The sequence below is a fragment of the Pelodiscus sinensis genome, chromosome 4 (genome assembly GCF_052426305.1).
Source record: "Pelodiscus sinensis isolate ZL-2025 chromosome 4, ASM5242630v1, whole genome shotgun sequence".
Taxonomy (NCBI): Eukaryota; Metazoa; Chordata; order Testudines; family Trionychidae; genus Pelodiscus; species Pelodiscus sinensis.
In genome coordinates, this window is record NC_143055.1 from 23678081 (window position 1) to 23702035 (window position 23955).

General features: G+C 42.9%; 1 protein-coding gene across 5 annotated transcripts in view; it reads right to left on the reverse strand.

Moving 5' to 3' along the window:
* Nucleotides 1-23955, reverse strand: part of TBC1D14 (TBC1 domain family member 14) — a 114249-nt gene that overhangs the window by 28312 nt on the left and 61982 nt on the right. For 4 of the 5 annotated variants that reach the window (XM_075930780.2, XM_089777797.1, XM_075930779.2 and 1 more), the window contains 3 exons: nt 22882-23002; nt 6927-7045; nt 914-996 (listed from right to left, as the gene is read on the reverse strand). In XM_075930780.2, the coding sequence (XP_075786895.2) occupies nt 914-996; nt 6927-7045; nt 22882-23002 (323 nt within the window). The remainder of the gene's footprint in view (nt 1-913; nt 997-6926; nt 7046-22881; nt 23003-23955) is intronic. The other variant, XM_089777799.1, reaches the window with a different exon arrangement.

Genomic DNA, 23955 nt, shown 5'->3' on the forward strand with positions numbered 1-23955 from the left:
GATTCCTCTAGACCAGGGTGGGCAACAATTTTAGGAGGAGGGCCAATTCACAAATTTTTGAAGTGGCCCTCGGCCATCCCGGAATAGGCTCAGGAGCAGGGACAGGACATTTCCGTGCTCCCCTGCCCACAGATCCTGATTGGCCTTGGGGTGGGATAGCATGTGAAGTCCCTGCTCCTCCCAGAGAACACCGCCAGCTGTTCTGAAGTGCCACGTGCCCCCTGCAGGGTGGGAAAAGCCTTTGCGTGCTCTCCCTGTCCCCAAGTCAATCAGGCCCTGGAGGCAGGGGAATAAGCAAAGTCTTTTGCTCCCTTGCCCCAGCCCTGCAAGGGGCATGTGGTGCTTAGAGTGAACCACAAGTTGAACAGCTGGCAGTTCACTCTAAGCACTGTGTGCCCCTGGCAGGAGAGGACACCCTGAATGGCCCAGGGGCATGGGAACAGTAAGGCATCTGTGGGCTGGATCTGGCCCGCGGACGGTCTTTTGCCCATTCCTGCTCTAGACTGAGGGGGCTGCAGAAACATCACAGCAAGCTAGGGGAATTATCCACCAGCCGAGCAGAGACTGTATACTGGTCCCCTTCCAGCCACTGGTCTCATAGTAATATCCACAGTCAACTGGAGATGCTGCACTGTGGAACAAGCCATAGGTAGCCCAGTTAAGGTCACTGTAAATCAGAGCAGCCTACAGGCTACATTAATTTATCTCATGTGCTTCATCAGCCTTCCAAGTGACTAGAACCTAAGTAATGTACGGTTGATTTAAAACCATCTTTGCCTGTTTTCCTTGACTGGGTTTTCTATAAGAGACGGCAGATAATCTGTTCCTTATATTAAAGGGTAGTTACTGAGGCAAGTATATTTTTACGTTTAATATCCCTTTACATTTCCTGATGTAAAAGTAAATCCATCACCTCTTTTTTTTGCTTGTACCACCATTTCTTCGTACTGTTGTCTATGTTTCTGAGCTTCTTCTGCTGGTTTTGCAGGGAGGTTCCTTGATCAAAAATGTAATATTTTAGTTTGGCATGCATAACTTTAAAACCTCTGGGCAAAGTAAGAAGGAAGCATGATACTGCTACTTATCAGTTTTTTTGTGGGAGATTTTTCCACAAAGGATAACAAAAGAGAAGGAAAGAACATTGACAGTGTATAGTCAATCTCCTACACAGAAAAAATGCCCAGTAATTTTGTTTTGTTTTGTGATTTGAGCACATTTTAATGAACACAGTTGAGCCTACTGAATAATTTTGTAAATCAATACAATATACTGATGCTTATCCAGTTTATGTTTGATTAAGTTTGCTATTCTGAAACAGTATTTTCTGTAATTACTTGTCAAGGATGCAAAATTTTCATTTGACCCATCTTGTTTCTTCTTTCACACATCTTCAGTACACATCCATCCTTTATCTGTGCAGTCATGTCTCCCAATTCCAATTCATTTTTTCTCTGCTCTTAGTGATCTTTCAAAGTGCTATCCCTAACTCCTCCAGTGACACGGGTCCTCTGTTCCTCTTCCCACTACTAGCTAATCACTGAATCCAAGGCCAACCATTTGGTGTTCAAATGCTAAAAACCTGGATTATAGTCTCACCACACAAAAGCACACTGTCATACAAAGACCATTATTATCTTTCAGTTAATGCTACTGAAGTAATTAACATGACCATTATGCAAAATATACATCTGCAGCATTATCTAGAGAGGAAGTGACAAATAAATTTTATATATGGTATCCTTTACAATTTATACATTTGGTTAACACTGACAATATTACCTCACCCATATTACGTCTCTAATTCACCTCTACATTTTTTACCACCTCTTACGCTAAAGACACGCTATCGACTTACAACATCAACATAGGTATAGTTGAACATTTAAGTCATTAATTCCGTAATTGTTACATTTGTAATGTATAAACTAAAAGCATTCTTAGGTATATGTCTTGTGGTTAAGACTCAGGGTTGCTATAGGAATGGGTAAGATGAGTTCCTATGGAACAATGAAATATTTAACCACATATTAAACTATAAAGGTAATAGGTTACTCGATGTAGGTCACTTCCTGTTATCTTAATGCCTTGGTTTCTTACAGGTGAGGCTGAGGTTCTGTGTTACATAACTGTTGAAAGGGAAAAAATCAGGGATGATAAGAACACAGGGGTTGATGAAGCGCCAAATAATCCCATTTAAACTTTTTGTTTTGGAAATTGGGGTGGGATCTTCCTTAACCTATGCTTAAATTATTAGATGTACAATGTGTTAAAATTGAGGTTTGTGCCTTCGGAGAGCATTACAACTAGAAGAATCCAAAGACAACATTAACAGCAAGATCACATTTTTAAAAGAGTTTTCCTTCAAACTCCCCTAAATTACCTAAATATTTTTTTCCCAGAACTTTCATTTCTAGAAAGTTTTATCTGTGGCCTAAGAATGAGTTATAATCTTTTAGCATAAATATTCTTGGGATGTAATACCCATTGTAACTGTCTGAATGCAACCTTACCTATAGTGCTACAAACAGGCTTCTATGAAACTCTAAGATCATTAAGGTGCGGGGCTTCAAGAATGGTGAAACCAATATGTATTCCACAACTCTTTTCTCAACCACTACGCCTTCAATCACATGCTAGAAATCAACAGAAAATCCAAAAAATAGAAGTAAATAGAGATAGCAGCTGCCAGTTTCCAGAAAAAAAAAGTAAAATAAAACTCAATTTTCTTGAATCGGATTATTTCTTAGAGGATACCAACTAAACGCAACAAGAGTCTCTGAAGTTCCATATGACAGCAGGGAAAAGTGCAGTGATAGTTGTTGCTTGTACCTCCTGAAATGACTGATCCATGACCAGCCAATCACCCAGGTAAGAAAACATCAGTCTTCCTTGATATGCAGCCACCACTGCAAGAACTTCATATACACCCTTGGGGCCATCAAGAAACTGAAGAGGAGCACCCAGCATTGGAAGTGCTCTGGACCCACTGTGAAGAGCAGCAGGCTGAATATCCAAAAGAAAATATGAATCTTTTGTATTGATGGCCATAAACCAGTAACTTGAGTAGAAAGAGGTCATTATGGGAAAAGTTTCTTAAGGGGAAAAAAAAAGTCTTTCCTTACACAAGGGAGAAGCACAGGCTCTACTGTCCCCAGGTGAAGACCAAAATCCACCTCCTGTTTCAGAAACTTCTCAGGGGAAGAAAGCCATTCTAGTCAGTAACCATTTGATATAATATCCAGGACCCATCTGTCCACAATAATAGGGCACCACATTGGGAGAAAATGGGCCAGGCAGCCACTGCAGCAGGTGGTAGAAGGCAATGTGGAAACTGGTCATCAATTCTCAGGTGTGACACAAAAAATGGCTTTCTAAGAGGTGGCAAAGTGAAGGATGGTCATGGGGGTGCCTATCTCGCTGCACTCTCTAATTTTTTTTGGGGGGGTGTCATATTTACTCTGTTGAAGGAAGAATGAAGGCAGCAGATGATGCTGTAATGGAAAAGGCCTGAGGTATTTGCTATAAACATCCAGAGAACATTATGTAGTTTATCAGTCTGAGGGTGTGCAGCAATTCATTGGTTGCTATCCCCAAAGAGAAGTTCCTCCATGGTGACTTGGATCCCGCAGGGGAACCAATAGCCTTACAGACACAGTCTGTCTCTCATAAATACAGAGGTAGCCATGCCGTGTGACACCGTGTCAAGGGATGCCTGAAGGAAAATTCCTCTAACTAGTTTTCTCTCATCCAGGATAACCAGAACAGGAGTCCACAATCCTGAGGGTGTTTGTTCATCAATGCCAATAGCTTCAAAAGGTTGTAATTCAAAAGGTCACACTTGAACGACAACAAAAATGGTAATTTGCCATTCAGAATGCTAAACTAGATGAAAACAACATCTTCCTTCCAAAAAAGCTCAAGTCATTTGTCTGGAGCAGAGTGAACTGGTATAACTGAATTCTTTCTGTAACCATCTGAACCACCGGGGAAGGAGGATTAGGTTCCAAAAACTAGAATTCCACTTCCTTGGGGAGAATAAAGTAGCATTTCCTCAGGTCTTTTTGAGGTCTGGGCACAGGTGGCAGAATGGCAGAAGTGCACAGGTTCACTCTGGCAGGTTTCAGGCTCATCTCATTAATGGAGGGTTGGATGTTAAATCCCATTTCATTGGTTAAATGGTTAAGCATATTATTTAACTGGTTAAGGGGGGCAAGCAGAGGGGGCAGAAGGGACCACTCTAGCCCGGCAAGAGCACCTGGGCTGGAATATCCCCACACAGGCTCATCTCCATGGTGGGCCCTGTGGGGCTCCAACCCTCCCCCCCCCAGTTAACCAGAACCGGTAAGCAGCACTCATTAAAGGTGACGCTTCCCAGTTAGCTTTTCACATCTCTAATTGGAGGTGTCACTTCAGCAAGAACCGTAGCCTAGTCCAAGAGTGTGTGGGTTGCATCCTAGTACTCCTTCAGTGGAATCTGGAGAGAGCCTATGAGTCTCCCAAGAAGGGTCTGGTACTGTTTAAAATTATCTGGGGGTGAAGAAAAGTCTGACAACATTTCTTCATCAGGAGAGAATGAAGAGTAACAGTGGTGGCTCTGGCAGCACCAACAGTTCTGGTCAATGCTCTTCCATCCACTGATCCTGTGGCATCTGCAGTTCTCTGGTGGTAACCATTACTGGGTATGGAACAGAGCTGTCATATTCAGGTGCCCAAAAAGGACAATAAGATGGGCTGTAGGAGTATGGAGGTAGCTCCACAAAGGGTATCACTCGCTCCTGGGCCACAATTGCTGATGGTGAAAATGTAATGGCCAGAAGAATGGATCTGAAAGTCCTGTCTGGATTAGGGATGTAAGCAAGTAGTAGACAACTCACATTCCCCGCTCCCCTCCCCTCCTTGTTGCCTTTGGGTAGCAGGAGCCAGAGTTGGGGCAGGGGGGAAGCTTAAAAGCCGGTCTCCCCCCCACAGCACTGTCTCTGTGGTGTCACCTGCCCTCCCTCCTGCACTGCTGCCTCTATCAGCGCAGGAGGTAGGAAGGGGGAGTTGGCCAGGGGAGGCTGCCACAAAGCAGTCTCTGCCCATGAGGGGTGTCCCAGCTCCCCACTGGGATCCCCCCACAGACAAAGACTGCTGCTGTGAAGCAGCCCCTGTCCATGGCAGCCCTGGCTCAGTCCTGGCTCGTGCTAGGTCCCAGACCAAACCCCACTGTGGCTCTACAAATTTAAAAGGAAGTCGGAGCCAAGCAGCCTGCCCCCGGCTCCTACTTCCTTAAATTGCAGAACCAGAGAAGGAATTGGTTCCAGGCCCAGTGCGAGCCAGGACTGAATCAGGCTGCTTTCCCCCATCGACTAATTGAATAGTCGATACAAATTCTATCAACTTCTCAATTAGTAAATTAAACTCATTTTAACATTCCTAGTCTGGATTGATAGCACAGGTTGAGCCTCTCTAGTCTGGCACCCTTGGGATCTGGCAGGTGCCGAACCAGAGAATTTGCCAAACCATGGAGAGAACAATATATAAAACAGCATTACCAATACTTCCACTACATACTGGGCTCTTAGTAAAAACTTAAAACAACAAATAGTCTGGTAGTCAGAGTATTTGTTGTTTTTTAAGTTTATCATGTACAGACTAACTCAGCTACCCTCTGAAGCTTTTGGGCTCTTAGTAGACATTTAAGAGTAAATTAGAGCTAAATAACAGCACAGAACACTGAAAGCCAGGACTGGTGGCTGTAAAACTTTATGGAGAGGGGAACTTGGCCATACCCATGATAAATGGACATCCAGCTACCCATGATAAATGGACATCCAGCTAACTAAAATCATGCTGGACCAAGGATGTTGCTAGTTCAGAGTGGGACAGATTAGAGAGGTTCAACCTGTAACTCTCCATCAGGCATCTGGAGGCATCATTACCACTGTGTGTTCATCCAACAAACAGTCCTGCCCCAACACTAAATAGCAGTGGTCACTTTAACAACATGTAACATACTTTAGGATTGAACACATGCACCTAGTACTTAATACTATGTGCTTTAGCCCAGCCAAACAGCTTCATAAACTAACAGGATATATTTGAGAATTTTATATGATCTATTTTCACTGTCATTAAACAGTGGAAATACACTTACAGAATAATATATTAAATATTTGAACATCAGGTTTTGTTTTCACATACTCTTATCTTTAAGCTGCATACACAACTACTTTAAATAGACTATTTAAAATTCAGCCTGACATGGTTTTTAGTTGTCTTTTATCTGTCTCTGCAAGCAGTAAAGTCAGATGTTCAGAGTAAATTCTACAAAAAAGCCAAGCATATGTAGAAGTAAAAAGAAAAACCACAATACAGTCCCTTCTAAGAAGTTTGATATGGGTTTGGTTATCTAAGCATACTTCTGCATAAAATGAGAGAAAAATAAGCCAACATATCAAGTGTCTGACACCCTTCATACTGTGACATTAAATCCACCGAAGAGCATTTTAACGTACACTGTTTCATTATTTATGAGAATTGGACATCCGCTATGGCAGGGACACACTACCCTTGCTATACTCAGATTCTTCAGCAAGTGCTTTGTTAATTTTTTATTCCTGGGTTACCTTAAAAATAAGATAGTCATTCATGTTTGTAAGCCAATTTAAACAAATTACCACCAGCACCACTGCTAGTGTCAGACAGTCATTAATTCATTTTCTTTTATCCAAAAAGGTTGAAAGTAGAAGTGAAATAGATTTTATGAATTTGCCTTAAAAATATGCCACTTGTTTACACAGTAGTTTGGAAGAGTCTATTTAAGCTCATCTGCTTAAGTATTTTATAGTAATGAATATCCACAGATATGGACATGAATATTCAAGAGAATGGCTTTGCTACCTTAAGCCTAAGAGGTCTCTACTATGGTTCGATGCATAACTTACGCCGGCCTGTCTTCCAGAATAAGCGCTGTAGTGGAGAGTGGTTCAAAGTCAAGATTTTTCCTCACATTCTGTTTAGGAGAGGGTGGCTTGTGAGACTGTCCAGTTTTTTCTTCATATTCCTGAACAAAATGAATATAATTGGTTACACTGATGGAGAAAATCAAAGCTGTACACTGCCTCTCAACAGCTATAGAAACATGTAAGATGAGAACACTTTTAGAATAACTTATGAAACCTCTCTGTACAATTCATAATCGAACTCCAATTACCATTTTAAAACATTTCTTGACTCAAAATCAATAGTAATCCCCAGAGTGAAGACAACACTTGAAATTATATTGAGTAATATTGGTTGAACCTCTCTCATCTGGCACACTCTGGTCCAGCAAAATCTGTGGTCCATCATGATTTTAGGAAGCCAAATGTTCACTTATGGGTGTGGCCAAGTTTCTCGTGGTTCCATAAAGTTTGTTTATAGCCCCTAGTTCTGGCTCTCAGTGTTTGCTGATGTTTAGCTCTGATTTACCCCTAAATGTGTTCTAAGAGCCCAGGGAGTAGTGGAAGGGTTGGTAATGCTGCTAGACAATATTGACCTCCCATGATTTGGAAAATTCTCTGGCTCAGCACTGGTCAGGTCCCAAGGGTGCTGGTCTGGAGAGGTTCAATCTGTAGTCTAATTCTCTTCATTTAAAAAAAGTTAGTCTACATTTCCTTCTAAAAGCAATGTTTTAAAAACTCTTGAAGATGAAGACACTGTACATGAGCTATTCCTAAGAGTAATACTTGAATATGCTAAACATTTTATGCTCCTCTTTAAGATGTGACCTATTGATGAGCTGCAGAAAAATAATAATTTCATGACCACATGCTTCCAAATGAAAGCCACAATAAACATTATTTCTTTATTTCTTGCTATAAACTATTTCTCCTATTCAAACCATTTGTAAATATATCCTAGCGGGGTGAAGAAAAATATTGTGATTAAATAGAAAACCTTTGTTGCTTATTTCATCTTGGGCCAAAGGTCCTAAACATCAATATCCAGCACAGTACTGTATTTAAAACTCAAACTACCTTAATTTTTTTTAAATGTAGTTTAAAAGGATTCTCATTCTGATAAACCAACCTATGTAGCATCTTACTATGGCATGTGAACCAGTGAATTAGACACATCATTAATGATGGTATTCTAAAAATAAAGCTAATTTTGAAGTGTTCACAATTGGTCAAGTAGTGCTATGAGAAAGTCAAAATCACAAACACGTAATATATTAAATTCTTATGTAGCCAGTCACCTTCAAAAGCTTTTATTTTGATGTATAGTCACAAGAAAATGCAATACTGTCTGCAAAATCTGCAAACAATGTGGGAGTACAGGCAGTCCCCGAGTTACGCGGATCCGACTTATGTCGGATCCGCAGTTACGAACAGGGCTTTTCTCGCCCCTGAGGACGGGAGCGGCGGGACGCCCAGATGCGCCGCGGTCCGCCGCCCCCGTCCTCCGGGGCGAGAAAAGCTGCTCCCCGTCTCCCTGGTCTGACCAGTAGACCAGGGAGATGGGGAACAAAGCCTCGGAGCACGCCAGCAGTGGGACAGCCGCGGCGCGCCTGGACTGTCCCGCTGCCCGCGTGCTCTGCGGCTTTGCTCCGCGTCTCCCAGGTCAGCAGACCAGGGAGACGGAGCAAAGCCGTGGAGGACTTGGGCGGTCCCGCCACCCCCGTCTCCCTGGTCTGCTGGGGGGGGGGGGGCAGTTAGTGCCCCCCCCCCCAGCAGACCAGGCTTTTCTTGCCTACCCCTGGGGTAGAGCAGCTGGGGGCTGCCGGGCTGGTCCCGCAGCGCCGCTCCGGACCAACCCAGCAGCACCCCAGCTGCTCTGCCCCAGGTGTCCTGATTCAGCCGCTGCTGGTCAGTTTCAGCAGCGGCTGAATCAGGACGCCTGGGGCAGAGCAGCTGGGGTGCTGTTGGGTTGCTCCAGTAGTGCCGAGGAGCCGCGCTACTGGAGCAACCCAGCAGCACCCCAGCTGCTCTGCCCCAGGCGTCCCCAAGTCAGCTGCTGCTGAAACTGACCAGCAGCTGACTACAGGAAGCCCGAGGCAGAGTTGCTCTGCCCCAGGCTTCCTGGAATCAGCCGCTGATCAGTTTCAGCAGCAGCTGACTTGGGGACGCCTGGGTTTCTTAAGTTGAATCTGTATGTAAGTCAGAACTGGCGTCCAGATTCAGCCGCGGTTGAAACTGATCAGTTTCAGCAGCGGCTGACGCCAGTTCCGACTTACATACAGATTCAACTTAAGAACAATCCTACAGTCCCTATCTTGTACGTAACCCCGGGGACTGCCTGTACTTCCATTAACAGGTTTTCAGCCATGAGACTCTTTTATATTCTGAGGCAAAAAAATTTCAAAGCATACTAAGAGGCTGATATATTTTAAAATTCCATTTAAACGATATAGAAAAATGATAGATTACTGCAGCACCTTAGAGACTAACAAAAATGTACATGATATCATGAGCTTTCGTGGGCACAAAGGAAGTAATTTTGAAGTTCCTAGAACAACTGCAGTAGGCTAGGTGATTTAGGATTTCCAAAGTAGATTCCTAGTTTACTCAAAGGTATGAAAAATACTTTTTTAAAAGTACTTTCATTCCTGACATTCAGGTGAAAAATTATTATTATTCAGGTACTGAATAATATGACAGTCTGTCTTAGGTCCACATACACAGTGCAGACTAGGGATGTTAAATGGCATTTAATCAGCTAATTGACTAGAGAGGGGAGATCTACAAAGAAATGTTCCATGGGTGGGGACATAGAACAGACTAAACACTCAAACCAAAAGATAAAATAAAGTTGTTCTTAAAATTTTAACAAACCCCGGAAAATAACTGATCATAACTAAGAAAGAAGTGCATTCAAAGGCACAATGCCAAAATATGCCCTCAATTACACCATTATAAATGTGGAGTACATCAGTTGCATTTGGTTGAATGAAGCTGTGTAACAACCAAATTCCACTTCATCTCCCAATTCGTTTGTATCAATTACAAGCCTGCATTTCTATTCTTACATTGCTAAATTAAATTAATTTTCAAAAACAACTAATCAAACATCAACCTATATTACTGCTTCCAGTGGCCAACTGATCCTTGTCCCTAAACATTTTAATTGTTTGGATTACTACTAATAGAAAGGAGATTAAATTAACAAAAGACTTGAAGATCATGTACCAAACTCGCATATTCTCTCTCTGCGTGCGCGTACGCGCGTACACACACACACACACACACACACGCGCGCGCGCGACCATAAAAAAATCAATACTTGGTTTAAAAAAGGAATGAATCAAGTGTCTAGCTTGGTAAGATTTATGAACACACATTTTAGAAAAGGGTTTGCATTCATTCAGTTGAAGAGTGAATAAAAACAGCGGCTTCTAGAAGGTTTAAGAGGTTGACATACTGTTCAGAGGATTTTGTTTTCTTAGAAGACTCACTTTTTGAAAACACTTCATTCACATGAGATCCAGTTTTTTCCAGCTCCACATTTTCCCCTATACATACAGATGCTCTATAATATTACATTGAAATTCATATAAGTTTAATTGTAGAGGCTATTTGGCTGGGGGCTTTTTAAGATGCTGGCTCATTAAGAGAACCATTCCCTCAAACCCAAATCATCCATCTCTGCATTTTAGCAAATGTTTTTGAAATTTTTCTGAACACTACAGCGTAAGAGAGACCAGTGGACTTGTATCACCATCAGCTTGCTCCTAAAACAGGAGTGGCATATTTTAGAAAACAAGCTGTATGAACTGTATGTAGTATTTTTACCATTTCAAATAATATCAAAAAAGGAGTAAAAATGATGGCCTTTGAGAGTCAATATTCACAACTCATTCCAAAATATGTTTATTTTATTTAAAAACAATTAGAGGACAATAGCTTTTAAATAATCCTCATGTTAATGAGGAGAGGATGCAATCTTTGGCATAGCATACTCTGAAGATTCAGCTATGAAGTAAATTCTGAATTCTATACACAAATGCACATTAATATCTGCTGACTGAATGATATGCAGACATACTGTAGCTATCAGACTTGCTGAATTTCTGAATAGCGTTTTATAAGATAACTTCATTACAGTTATTTGTTTATGTATATATACAGATTAAGGGCTTTTAAATCTATACAATAAAAAGATATATAAAAGGACAATTAGTATAGGATGAAACAATCATTTGAGACTTAACTCTCCACATGAACTTTTACAATATGTGCCACAACAACAGGCCTACTTTAAAATTTTAAGTGAAATGACAAAAATAGTTCAACACCAACATGCACCCATTTTGCTTGCTTTACACTTCTTTATCAATAAATATTTTTAAACCTTGATGTATAAGGGATCTGGAAATTGTTTATATTGTATGTTTGTTTCAAAAGCTACTGAGATAAACATGTACCAAAAATCTTGCTAAAGATGCAAAACAGCCCTGGTTTATTTTTCATTTAGCAGTGGTATATTCTCTTTAATCACCACCTCACGAAGATATAGTATTTCAATGTGTTTAATGGCCAAACAACCTTGCTTTGTACAAAGCAAAATATTCTCATTTTCGGAAGCTGGTTTTACATTGTTTTATTTTTTAAGGATTTTTAATATCTATAGAAGACTATCTTGAGATTTACATTTGTAACTATGCATTTGAACGCTAGCTTCTAGTCTATTTTGTTTTTACTAGTAATCAGCTCAGTAACATCCTACTATTCTCCTTGGCAAATAGCTATTAAAACAGCACATTATGATGATGCATAAATTCTGAGCATCATGTCTGAGGCACTCACCATGAAAGCCGTATTTCTTCAGAGATTGTTACACTGGAGCCCATTTCACCGTCATTTAAGGCCTTGCTGATTCCATAATATAAAATTAAAGACCTTCATTGTCTTGATTCCGAGAAAAAACACTGAACAGGTATGCATGAAGGAGATCAGATATCATTAAGACTAAAAAGGCTATCATGTGTTACTCCTTCTTGCTTTCTTTACCACAATCAAAGCTGTCTAGGGACTCTGCAGTTGAATGCTCCAACACTAAGGAAGCAAGCTGCAACAGTCATGTTAATCATCTGCAGATATAACACATCCAATCAGTTCTCTCCTTTTCCTCCAGTTATGCCTTAATTTACAAAATGCACAAAGAAATGAGAGGTCAAGAGCAGATCCATATTCTACAAGCAGCTGCTCACTGCATCAATACACTTAAGCTATTTGACAGTACAATGTCTAACTGAACAAGAAAGCAGAAACTATGTAAGAATTTGGTAATGATTTGCAAATTCAGTATATTTTTAGAAAGCAAGGACAATGTTTAAATCCATTGGCCAGAGAATTGGGAAGACTCAGTCTATAATCAAAGGAAAAGGAGTTTTGAACCTGCAGCATAGCTCTTTTAACAATTGTCTGTACAGTAGATAAATTAAATATTTAAATCAAGAAATAGAAAACAGTTTCAGACAATCTAATAATTTATTCCCCTCTTAAAAACTTAGCTTCGCTGATATTGTTATCCTACTAGACCCTCCAGGAAAAACAACAAGTAGCTGGAACAAGACCGGCTGGGCACCTAGGAAACTACTCATCCTAAACAGAAAGCGTTGTCTAAACTGGAAAAATAAATGGTGTTTCAAAAACATGTTAATTATCTCTTGTTAGCTAACATGCCTTTAAACACAGTTTACCAGACATTGCAGAGTCAGATTAGGATTTTGTGGAGTCCTGGGCCAGAAAAAGTGGGAACCCGGCAAAAACATGGCATTTTTCTGTAGCCATTCTGGAAGGCCTAATGCAGGGGTCAGCAATGTTTCAAACCAAAAAGCCATACTACCTCAAAATTCAGAACAAGTGGTCAACAAAGAGCTGTATAAGAATGCTCATTTCCATGACTGAAAATATACAACTTAATATTATTGATATTTGACATGATTAATAGCAGCATAAAATGAAACATTGTACTTACAGACTTTATTTAATGGGACATCTACTGTTGCATCTTTTCGCACATTTCTTCAAAGTTTACATCATAATTGGTCAAATCCCGCTTTATGTATATATTCAGACGGCCTTCTGTCAATCTTATGACAGGGGGCTGGAGATGTGAGGGTGCAGGAGTCTGGGGATGCAGGAATATGAGGGGCTCAGGGCAGGGGGTTCAGGTGCATGATGGGCTCAGGGTTGGTGTGTGAGGGAGCGAGGGAGCAAGGGAGTTATGATGCTGAGGCCAGATGGGGGCTAAGAATGTTAAGTATCGGATAATTGGCTAATCGAATAGTTGATGCATTTTTTTAATAGACTATTTGAGTAGTCGATTAGGCACCTCCGCCTTTAAAGTGTAGCAACAGCACCAGGGCTGTTGCTACACTTCAAAGAGGAAAGTGCTGAAGCCCAGAGTCAGCTGGGGACAGCCCTGCTGATGCTGGGCTCCATGCAGTGCTGCCACTTTGAAACACTGTGGCAGAGTTTCAAAGCAGCAGTGCTGCACAGAGCCTGCGGCTAGCAGGGGAGTCCCTAGATGATTCTGGGGTCCACGCATCACTGCTGCTTTGAAATGACTTGGGCAGTCTGACACTGGGCTTCTCGTGGCATTTCAAAGTGGCAGCGCCACATGGAGCCTGGGGTCAAGTGGGGACTCCACAGCAGATCCCAGGCTCCTCATGGCATTTCAAAGCAGCAGTGCCACACAGAGCCGGGGACCAGCTGGGGATTCCCAGCTGACCCTGGGCTCCCTGCTGGTGCTGCCGCTTTGAAATGCATGAAAAGCCCGATGCAGGGCTCCCTGTGGTATTCAAAGTGGCAGCGCTGCATGGAGCAGCTGACCCTGGGCTCTGTGGGGCTCTGCCATTTTGAAGTACCCCCTCTTCTCTCTCCCCTCCTCCCCTGCTACCTTTACCTCCGAGGCAGCGGGGTGGGGTGGGGAGCGGAGCAGACTGGGGGCAGGGTATCTGGCTGGGGTGTTGGTGAGTGAGGAGAGTGCAAGGTCTGGGCACGATGGCTGGGGGGTCACTTACTTGCTTTTGTGCCACATGTAGGTGTGCCTAACATAGTGAATACAAGCAGAGAGAGGGTAAGTTTAGAAGATAGGATACACAAAGAACAAGTTAAAAATCACTTAGGAAAGTTAGATGTCAGCAAGTCACCAGGTCCTGATGAAATGCATCCCAGGATACTCAAGGAGCTGATAGAGGAGGTATCTGAGCCTTTAGCTATGATTTTTGAAAAATCATGGCAGACAGGGGAGATTCCAGAAGACTGGAAAAGGGCAAATATTGTGCCCATCTATAAAAAGGGGAATAAGAACAACCCAGGAAACTACAGACCGGTCAGTTTAACGTCTGTCCCAGGGAAGATAATTAAGGAAATCATATGCAAACACTTGGAAGGCAATAAAGTGATAGGGAATAGCCAGCGTGGGTTTGTGAAGAACAAGTCATGCCAAACTAATCTGATAGCTTTCTTTGATAGGATAACGAGCCTTGTGGATAAGGGAGAAGCGGTGGATGTCATATACCTAGACTTTAGTAAGGCATTTGATACGGTCTCGCATGATATTCTTATTGATAAACTAGGCAAATATAACTTAGATAGGGCCACGATAAAGTGGGTGCATAATTGGCTGGATAACCGTAGTCAGAGAGTTGTTGTTAATGGTGCTAAATCCTGCTGGAAAGGGATAACAAGTGGAGTTCCGCAAGGGTCTGTTTTGGGACCCGTACTGTTCAATATCTTCATCAATGATGTAGATATTGGGATAGAGAGTACGCTTATTAAGTTTGCAGATGATACCAAACTGGGTGGGGTTGCAACTTCTTTGGAGGATAGGGACATAATTCAAAATGACCTTAGCAAGTTAGAGAAATGGTCAGAGGTAAACAGGATGAGGTTTAATAAAGAGAAACGCAAAGTTCTCCACTTAGGAAGGAACAATCAGTTCCATACATACAAGATGGGAAGCGACTGTCTAGGAAGGAGCATGGCGGAAAGGGATCTAGGGGTCATAGTGGACCACAAGTTGAATATGAGTCAACAGTGTGATGCTGTTGCAAAAAAAGCAAATATGATTCTAGGTTGTATCAACAGGTGTGTTGTAAGCAAAACTTGTGAAGTCATTCTGCCACTCTACTCTGCACTAGTTAGGCCTCAGCTGGAGTACTGTGTCCAGTTCTGGGTGCCACATTTCAAGAAAGATGTGGAGAAATTGGAAAGGGTACAGAGAAGAGCGACAAGAATGATTAAAGGTTTAGAGAACATGACCTATGAAGCCAGGCTTCATGAGCTGGGCTTGTTTAGTTTGGAAAAAAGAAGATTAAGGGGGGACATGATAGCGGTTTTCAAATATCTAAAAGGGTGTCACAAGGAGGAAGGAGAATATTTGTTCCTCTTGGTTACTGAGGACAGGACAAGGAGTAATGGGCTTAAAGTGCAGCAAGGGAGGTTTAGATTGGACATTAGGAAAAAATTCCTAACTGTCAGGGTGGTCAAATATTGGAATAAATTGCCAAGGGAGGTGGTGGAATCTCCCTCTCTGGAGATATCTAAGAACAGGTTAGATAGACATCTGTCAGGGATGGTGTAGGTGGAGCTTGGTCCTGCCTTGAGGGCGGGGGGCTGGACTCGATGACCTCTCGAGGTCCCTTCCAGTCCTATGATTCTATGTAACATGGCCTCCCACTACTCTCATTTGCTAGGAAGGATCCACAGGGGAAGCCTGTAGGAAGGGTGTCCCGGGGGAAAGAAAATTGCTCCCCAGTGAACGGGGCTGAAGTCAGCAGCCTATGGCTCTTTTGTAGCTACACCTCAGCCCTCTCAGCTTCCCGTGCAGCAGGGAGCCAGCGCTGGCGCTACAACCTTACGGCACTCACAAAAGTGGAACACCAGCGCTGGCTTACTGCACGGGGACAGACGAGAAAGCCCCAAGCTCTCTGCTGGATCCAGCATGCGGGAAACAAGTGGAGCCAAAAATGACTCCTTGTGCTGCTGTTTTCCTTCCCCCAGCTGGGGGGACAGTCTTGCAGGGATGCACTTCCTGGAAGCTTCTCCTTAGCCAGAATCCAGTGAATGGGAACAATGGAGGCCCCCCAACCTCCTCATGCCCAGACCCAGCACTCCCATCTCCCTCATTCACTCCACACCCCGCCAAGATCCAGCACCCACAGCCCACTCCTCCCCCTCTGTCCCGGTCCTGGTCTTCCCCTCCCCCCCCACGCCCCGAAGCTTTTTTACCCTGCCCCAGCCAGACCCCCTCCTTCCTGCTCCACCCTACCTCCCACCCAGACTTCACACCCTCACCCCCTCCTACAGCCCACCTCCCGGCCAGATCCCATACCCCCGTCTTATCCCATTCACTGGCAGCACTGTCCGGAACACTTAACTCCTCATTTTGGCCCCACCCTAAAGCCTAAGGGGGGAGGGAGGGCCACAAAATCCACCAACTCTGGAACTCCAGAAGAGTAAATCTGTCCTGAGGCCTTGAACCTCAGTCCTCCCTATCCCTCGTTCCACCATGTGGCTGGAGTACCAGGAGAGTGAGGTGTTTCAATTGGGGGCCACATCAGTGAGGAACAGGGTTTTTTGGAAGGGTCCTTTTTTCTTCTCACTTGTGTGCACTTCAACTAATTTTTCTGTGGGTCAGTGGCCCCTGGACCAAAAAAGGTTCCCCACTCCTGCCATAAATAAAAACAGTGTTGAAACCTTTGGTGTGGGACATAATATTTTGCTTCTTTAAAAATTAAGTCTGGCCAACAATTCCCCAGTTGGGACCCAGCCTCCATCTGGCCACAGTGTCATAACACTCTTGCATCCCACACACCCCTACCCGGGGCCCTAAGCCAATCACACACCTGAACCCCCTGCCCTGAGCCCCTCATACTCCTGCATCTCCAAACTCCTGCACTCCCATATCTCTAGTCCCCTGCCATAACACTCCTGCATCCCCACACACCTCAACCTTGTGCCCTAAGTCCATCATACACCAAATCCCCCTGCTCTGAGCCCATCATGCATCCCAACAGACTCCTGCACCCCCACATCCACGTCCCCTGCCATAAGACTGACAGAAGACAGCCTGAATGCATGAATGAAGCTGGATTTGACCAGTTATGATGTAAACTTCAAAAGATGAAGCAGCAGAAGGCCAATTAAATGAAGTCTGTGAGTACGTTTCATTTATGCTATTATTAATCATGTCAACTATCAATAATATTATGTTGTATATTTTCAGTCATGCAAATGAGCACTCTTATACAGCTCTTTGTTGACCACTTGTTCTGAATTTTGATGTAGTTTGGCTCTTTAGCTTGAAAAGGATGCCAGGCATAGGCCTTCATCTGCAGCTAGACTGAGGGAGTAGCAATCACATTCTATCTAAATTTCAATAAAATAGTGCAGTGGTCCCCAACCTGTGGTGGTGGCCGGGCGCCAGGGGGAGTGGCCGTTCGCCCGCCGGGCGCCAGGGGGCGGGGCTCCCCATAGCCGCGCGCCGCCCCCCGCCATAGCTGCACCCGGGGCCGGCGCGCCCCCCCCCTCCAAGCGCTGGGGGCCGGGCGCCCGGGGCCCCCCCCCCCCAAGGCGCCCCCCACCCCAAGCGCCCGGGGCCAGGCCAGCCCAGAGCACGTGGCGGGCGCACACGAATGCCCCCGCGGGCGCCATGGCGCCTGCGGGCACCGTGTTGGGGACCACGGCAATAGTGTAATACCAGGCTATCCTAACGGCAACCACTACCTCCAGATAAAGTAACAGAACTCAAGATGGATAAAGAAAACTTAGTTTGATAGCATCTCGTCTGGCAAAGAAAATATCAGTTAGGGACATTAGATATCACATAATTGAATAATTGTGTAACTGCATGAAATTTTAGCAGTTACACAACTATTTGATAGTCCCTGGGGTCCTCGGACCAGGAAGCAGAAGTGGGCTAGACACAGCTACTGCTGCCACCCCCTAGCCCTCCTGCAGGGGGACAGGGGTCCTGTGGGGAGCCCAGGGTGCTCCCTGAGGAATACAGGGTAGGATGGGGAATTTAAGCCCTGGCCACTGCTTCCCCTTCTGATCCTGTGGAGACTGGGAAGGAGGGTCAACACAGGTGGCAGCTTCCCCATTGGAGAAACAGGATAAGCTTCCGGTGCTTGGAAGTGGTGTATGACACGAAAAGTAGTAAGGGATCCTCATGCTCAGACCCTGCACTCCCAGCACCTCATGCACCTCCTCCCCTGCCGTATCCTCCAGCCCACTCCTGCCCCCTTTCCCTGGCCAACATCCTGCTCCCAATCCCTCCACCTGCCAAATACCCTGCTCAATCGGGGCCCAGCCCCCATCTGGCCACAGCATCCTCTCCCTGGCCCTGATCCTTGGGCAGGCCTCACAGTCCAGCCCCCATCTGGCTTCAGGAAGGGCTGGTGGCAGCCCCATTCCTGCTGCACCATGGGTAGAAGGGGAGGCCACGATCTGGCTCCAGCAGACAGATTGGAGGGGGGGAGGGGGTTGGTGAGCATAGTGAGCAGGGCATGCAGCGCCCTAGTAACATATAAAAGGGAGGAGAAAGTGTTCTTCTGGTCTGTGAAGTGATCAGTTAACGGGTGACATTCAGAGGCACCGCTCCTTTAGTTTACTATACTTTCAGTACCTAGAAGAACATCGTGACAATTAGGAGAAAACTAACTTTACTTTGACCACAAGCTACAAATGATGCCATAAAAACAGATGAAAGTTATCCTGGTTTGAAACTTTCACCTTGTGTGTATCACCAACTCAGAGAAGAAGTCCCAGAGCAAATTAACACTTGGCTTCATGGTTTATAGACAGATCCACGTTTCAAAGAGTTGGCAAATAAGGTTTCATCCTATAAAACAACTAGCATCACACCTAGTACTTGCTACTTCTGACCCATAAGAGCCAGAAATCTACCAGACCATAGAATCATAGGGTTGGAAGGATCTGGCCTTAATGCAATACAATTTACCATGTATTAATTATTAACACAGGATTAAAAAAAAATCAGTAAGATCAGAGTTTTAGGTATCTACAACACTCCAAAAAATCTGTTAAAAGAATCTTTTTCTTTCTTACCTTAAACGGTTAACACCTATGTAAACTCTGTTTGAAATGTAATCATGCACATGTCCTGCTTCCCCCCGCCACACAGCCAGAGAGGCTCTCACTCTCCCATCTGGACTGCACCAAGTGAGTCAGGACACCCCTAACAAACTCCCCTCTGCCTCAACCTCACTGCACAGATGCCAGCACCCACCCACCCACCCTTTCCCCCACCAACCCCTGTGCCGTCTGCTCCCCCCAGCCTAGTCAGGACTAGGATACAATCCTGCTTCTCAAAACTTGCAGGCACCAGAAGCCAAGATTGGAGTCACAACAGGATACACAGCACAAACAAGCTCTCCACCCCCATCTCAACCCAATGCCACACACACGCTGGCAAGCCTGTTTCTCCAGTGCTGTCATTGATCCCACTGCTGATGCCCAGGCAGCATGAGGGAAGAAGCTGCCTAATTCAATTCCAGGGAGAAAAAGCCAGACTGGGGAAAAGAGAAAGGAGTAGATTAACCAAATTCCTTGTCCCAGAGTGGGACAGAAGAGGACGAGAAAAAGAGAAACTAACTCAAACCGGGGGAGGGATCCTTACACCCTGATGATGTAGGTGTCAATGACAAATTTCTGTTTTTCAGTTTGCTTTTATAAAAGCCTAAAAAAACCTGAACATAAAAAGTATATGAAAAAAAAATCCACATGATTATATAATTAAAGACTGCATGGTAATGCATACATACAGAAAAATAGGTGAAGTAAATGTGCACTGGCAAGTTGATAGTGCTTCATTTTGCCACCTTGATAAAGTTCTTAGGGTAATTTTTTTAATATAATAAAGCATCATTTACAGCTGATAAAATATATTAAAGACTGAATGAGACATTTTAAATTATTAGCATTCACGAAGCTCTTACCATGTGTGCTGAAATATCCATCCTAATAAACAATTATTCTAGATTTAAATCTTTATAGAAAAGACTTATCACAATATACAAATGACTGAAGGTAAGTGGTTCATTCCTGTCTACCAGTAGAGAAGCTATGCTACTTCTCACGGTCCCAACTTCTCCTTCTTAGAAGGTGCAGTGCCTAAGAAGCTTGTCTACAATCCTGAAGTTTATTTCTTTAAGTCTTGCTCACAGAAAAGCTACTTCCAGTTCGACCAATCTGTAAAACGAATACCTGATTCACTGCATGAAGGCAGTCAAAAACCTGCCTTAGCTCATTCATCATGCTGGCCATTTTACTCCCTTCTATACCATTGGCTATGAAATTGATATTCCCTAACCATATCAGCCTGATGAGCCATCGACTCCAGGGAACTATGATACCATTTCAGTAATTTTAAGAGTTTTCAGGGAAAGGAATACTTCAGGGCAGAACTTCAAAAATCTTCTTACTTGATGTAAGCATGAAGCTCTTTCCAATAACAGAGGTGAAAGAGTTCAAGCAAATTTCTGAATAATTTAACACTTCATTAACAGAGTGAAATGTCTAGCTATTTTAGTTGTGAAGATATTGTTTCACGTGACAACAGAGGATTTGCATACACAAAAAAAGTTGTCAAGCTTTAATTACAGCGCTATGGTTAAAGCACTAAAAAGCCCAATTGGCATGGGTGTATTTACACTAACAAGTGTGCTTATACCAATACATCTTATTACCATACAAAGAGACCAATAAAACGTCCCAGCATAAAATATCTTTATTTATTGGTGTAGCTGCACTCACACTAGAGATTGTACTAGTACAGAAGAGTCTCGATTTTCCGACCTTCGCTTATCCGACATTCCGTTTTATCCGACGTGTCACCCGCCAACGTGATGAATAAGAACGCAGTATGTACAACAGCCAATCACAATCAGCACCGCGTACCCACACCACGCACATGAGTGTGGTTGTGCTTTTGTTTGATGACGCCTAAGTAGATTGAAATTTCTTTATCAGCATGGCAAGTGAAAAGAGAAAGAAAGTAGTTGTTTCAATGGAACAAAAACTTGAAGCCTTACAGACTAAATAAAGGCGAAACTCTGCAAAAAGTGGCATCAGAATATGGTGTGGGGCATGTTACTGTTGGCAACTGGAAGAGAAAAATAAATGAAATTGAAAAATGGTGCTCTGATAGGGCTTCAAATAAAGGTCTGAAAAAGACAAAGTGAAAAAATCTGAGTATAAAAAGGTGAGTGAAGCTTTATTTTCGTGGTTCATACAGCAGAGACAAAACAGCTCCTGGCTATAACAGAAGCAAAGAAAGAGTGACCATTCTTGCTTGTAGTAACGCCTCAGATAACCTTAAACTCAAACTTGCTTTAATAGAAAAGTCCAAAAATCCACATGCTTTCACAAAAAAAATAGCTCCTACAGCACTGCCAGTTTGGTATAGCAACCAAAAGAGTGCATGGATGAGTTCTGAAATTTTTCAAAGCTGGTTTTACAATTAATTCGTTCCATCAGTAGAAAGATTCTTGAATTCAAAAAACCTAGAAAGGAAAGCTATTTTGGTTACTGATACAGGTCGCCCCAACTTGCAACGCAATCGGTTCTTGGCATAGCGTCGCAAGTCAGGGGTTTTCGGCCCCTTCCGCACTTAAAAAAAATGGCCGGAAGTGCAGGGGTTCCCAACTCGGGCCGCCATAAGGCGGGGATTTCCTGTAATGAGCTCTCTCATTCTAACGCAGATGGACTGAAGGATGGGGACTTAAGAGTGATTTTTTTTACCATCAAATGTCACCTCATTGTGCCAACCTATGGACCAGGGTATTATTGAAGCTTTCAAAAAAAAAAAAAAAAAAAAAAAAAATGTCAGCTTCTTAAATCACTTATAGATGTGGTTGATGATGGAAACAGCATGCTAGATAAATTGAAAAAAGAAACTTAAAAGATCTTGTTTATTGGGTTGCGCAAGCTTGATAAGAAATTGAAAAAAAAACCCACTGGCAAGATCATGAAAAAAGCTACTTACAGACGACGAAAACAGAATAAATGAAGATGAATATAATGAAGAAACAAGTTAAGAAAGTTGTGAAAATCTTTTCATCTTATTGAAACAGTTACCAGGCTGTGATGATGTAAGCAACGACGACGTACAGGAATGGATGGAAGAAGATGAACAGCTGACTGATCTAGATTTGACCTTGTGAATCATGGTGATGATCTCAATATGGAAGAGGATGTTAATGAACTAGAGAAAGTGGATAGATTGAGTCACAGTGAGGGAGTAAAGGCTCTCGATGCAGCACTCATTTATGTTGAGCAACAGAGGGAAGCGACTGCTAAAGACTTACTGTTGTTCAGACGCTGGCGTGATCTTGCCGTGAAGGAAAGCAAGAACGCCCAAAAACAATTCCCGATCACTCATTTCTTTAAAAACTAAACTTTTTATATTCACAAAAGTGTTGTAAATTCTATTTATGTTTGTTGAAACTTTAATTTTTTCCATTAGAATTAGTAGTAAATTGAAGTTTATACATATTTGTACCCATGTTTTATATTAGTAGTCTGTATTATCCGTACTGTACTCTTATTAGCTGTAATCTTTGAAGTACCCCTTCTTCCTCCCCTATCTGATAGAGGCAGCAGGAGGGTGGGAGGGGGAGAGAGAAAGAGAGGGGAATCAACTAGTCAGCTAGTCAACTGACTATCCAATAAGCATGTGCTTGTTAGATAGTCGACTAGTCCTTACCATCCCTATATTGTACCCCCCTCAAACTGCACCCCCAACATTTCATTTGCAATTTTGTTTATTGGAAGAGCTAAATATACCTCAGAGACAAAGACATAAATCTTACAACTTAACTAGCTTGAATGTGTAACTGTAACCATAAAGCAAAAGAAACCCCCAAAATAAAGGATAAGCAAATACCTTCTGTACACTTCTTGCAGCTCTCTCTGAGTTCTCTTTCAAAGGTACTTTTCCAAATAACTTCCAGCCCAAATCATTTTGTTTCTCCCGTCCTGTATTTTGCTTTCTAGAAAACAAATTTCTAAGTAAAAAAGAAAGATTCATAAGGGTTAAAAGGAATTTAACATTAACCAGGAAAACAGTTAACTTCACATTTTGTTTATTCACGGCACTATCCGTGTGTGGTACCAGTTATACCTTCAGAAGAAGTGATTCTAAGGCAGGTTTCCCTTCTGTGTGGGGTAGCCCATACAAGCTAAATACTTTCATGTCTGATCTATTAGAAATTCTTTCCTAATCAAATGTATACACCATGTCTGCAACAGACCAGTGTTTCTCAACCTTTTTTATAAAGTACCCCTTTAAAATACACACACACACACACACACACACACACACACACACCCACCTCCTTTTTTAAAAAAAATTATAAGTATTCCTAGTACTACAGTTTTCAGACACACAACTTTTTTTTCTACTATTGCAACATGCTTGTTTAAACAACTTAATCGTAGCCAGGTGGGCGACGAAATTTTTGGGTGTAAAAAGTACAAAAATAATAAAGCGCTGTAAAACTTAAAACAAAAATTCAGTTTTCGCCAAATTTCAGTTGTGTTGATGTACCTCCAGACTTCTCTCAAATACCCCTAAGGGTACTCATACTACTGCACTAGACCATTTCTCTCTAAAATTTCCTACCATAGCAACTCCAAAGGACCTAGTGATACCAGGAACAATAGAATACACAGTGTTGCTATCATCCTCAGAGAAGGATGACAAGATTTTTTAAGTACCATGTCATTTAACTCTACTTACAGCAAGTTTGCACAAAACATCAACAGCTACCAGTATATCACACGCCACAGGGACTGCACTGACAGCAGTAAGCATGAAAAAGTTTAGAAAACTACTGTGTACATGAGGCATTTGATATGGAAGTGACATTATTAAGACTTATTACATACGCTTGCTCAAGTTCCTTCCTTCGGTCTCATCTACAAGCATTTATTGAAATTTTCCCACTGTTGCTACCAC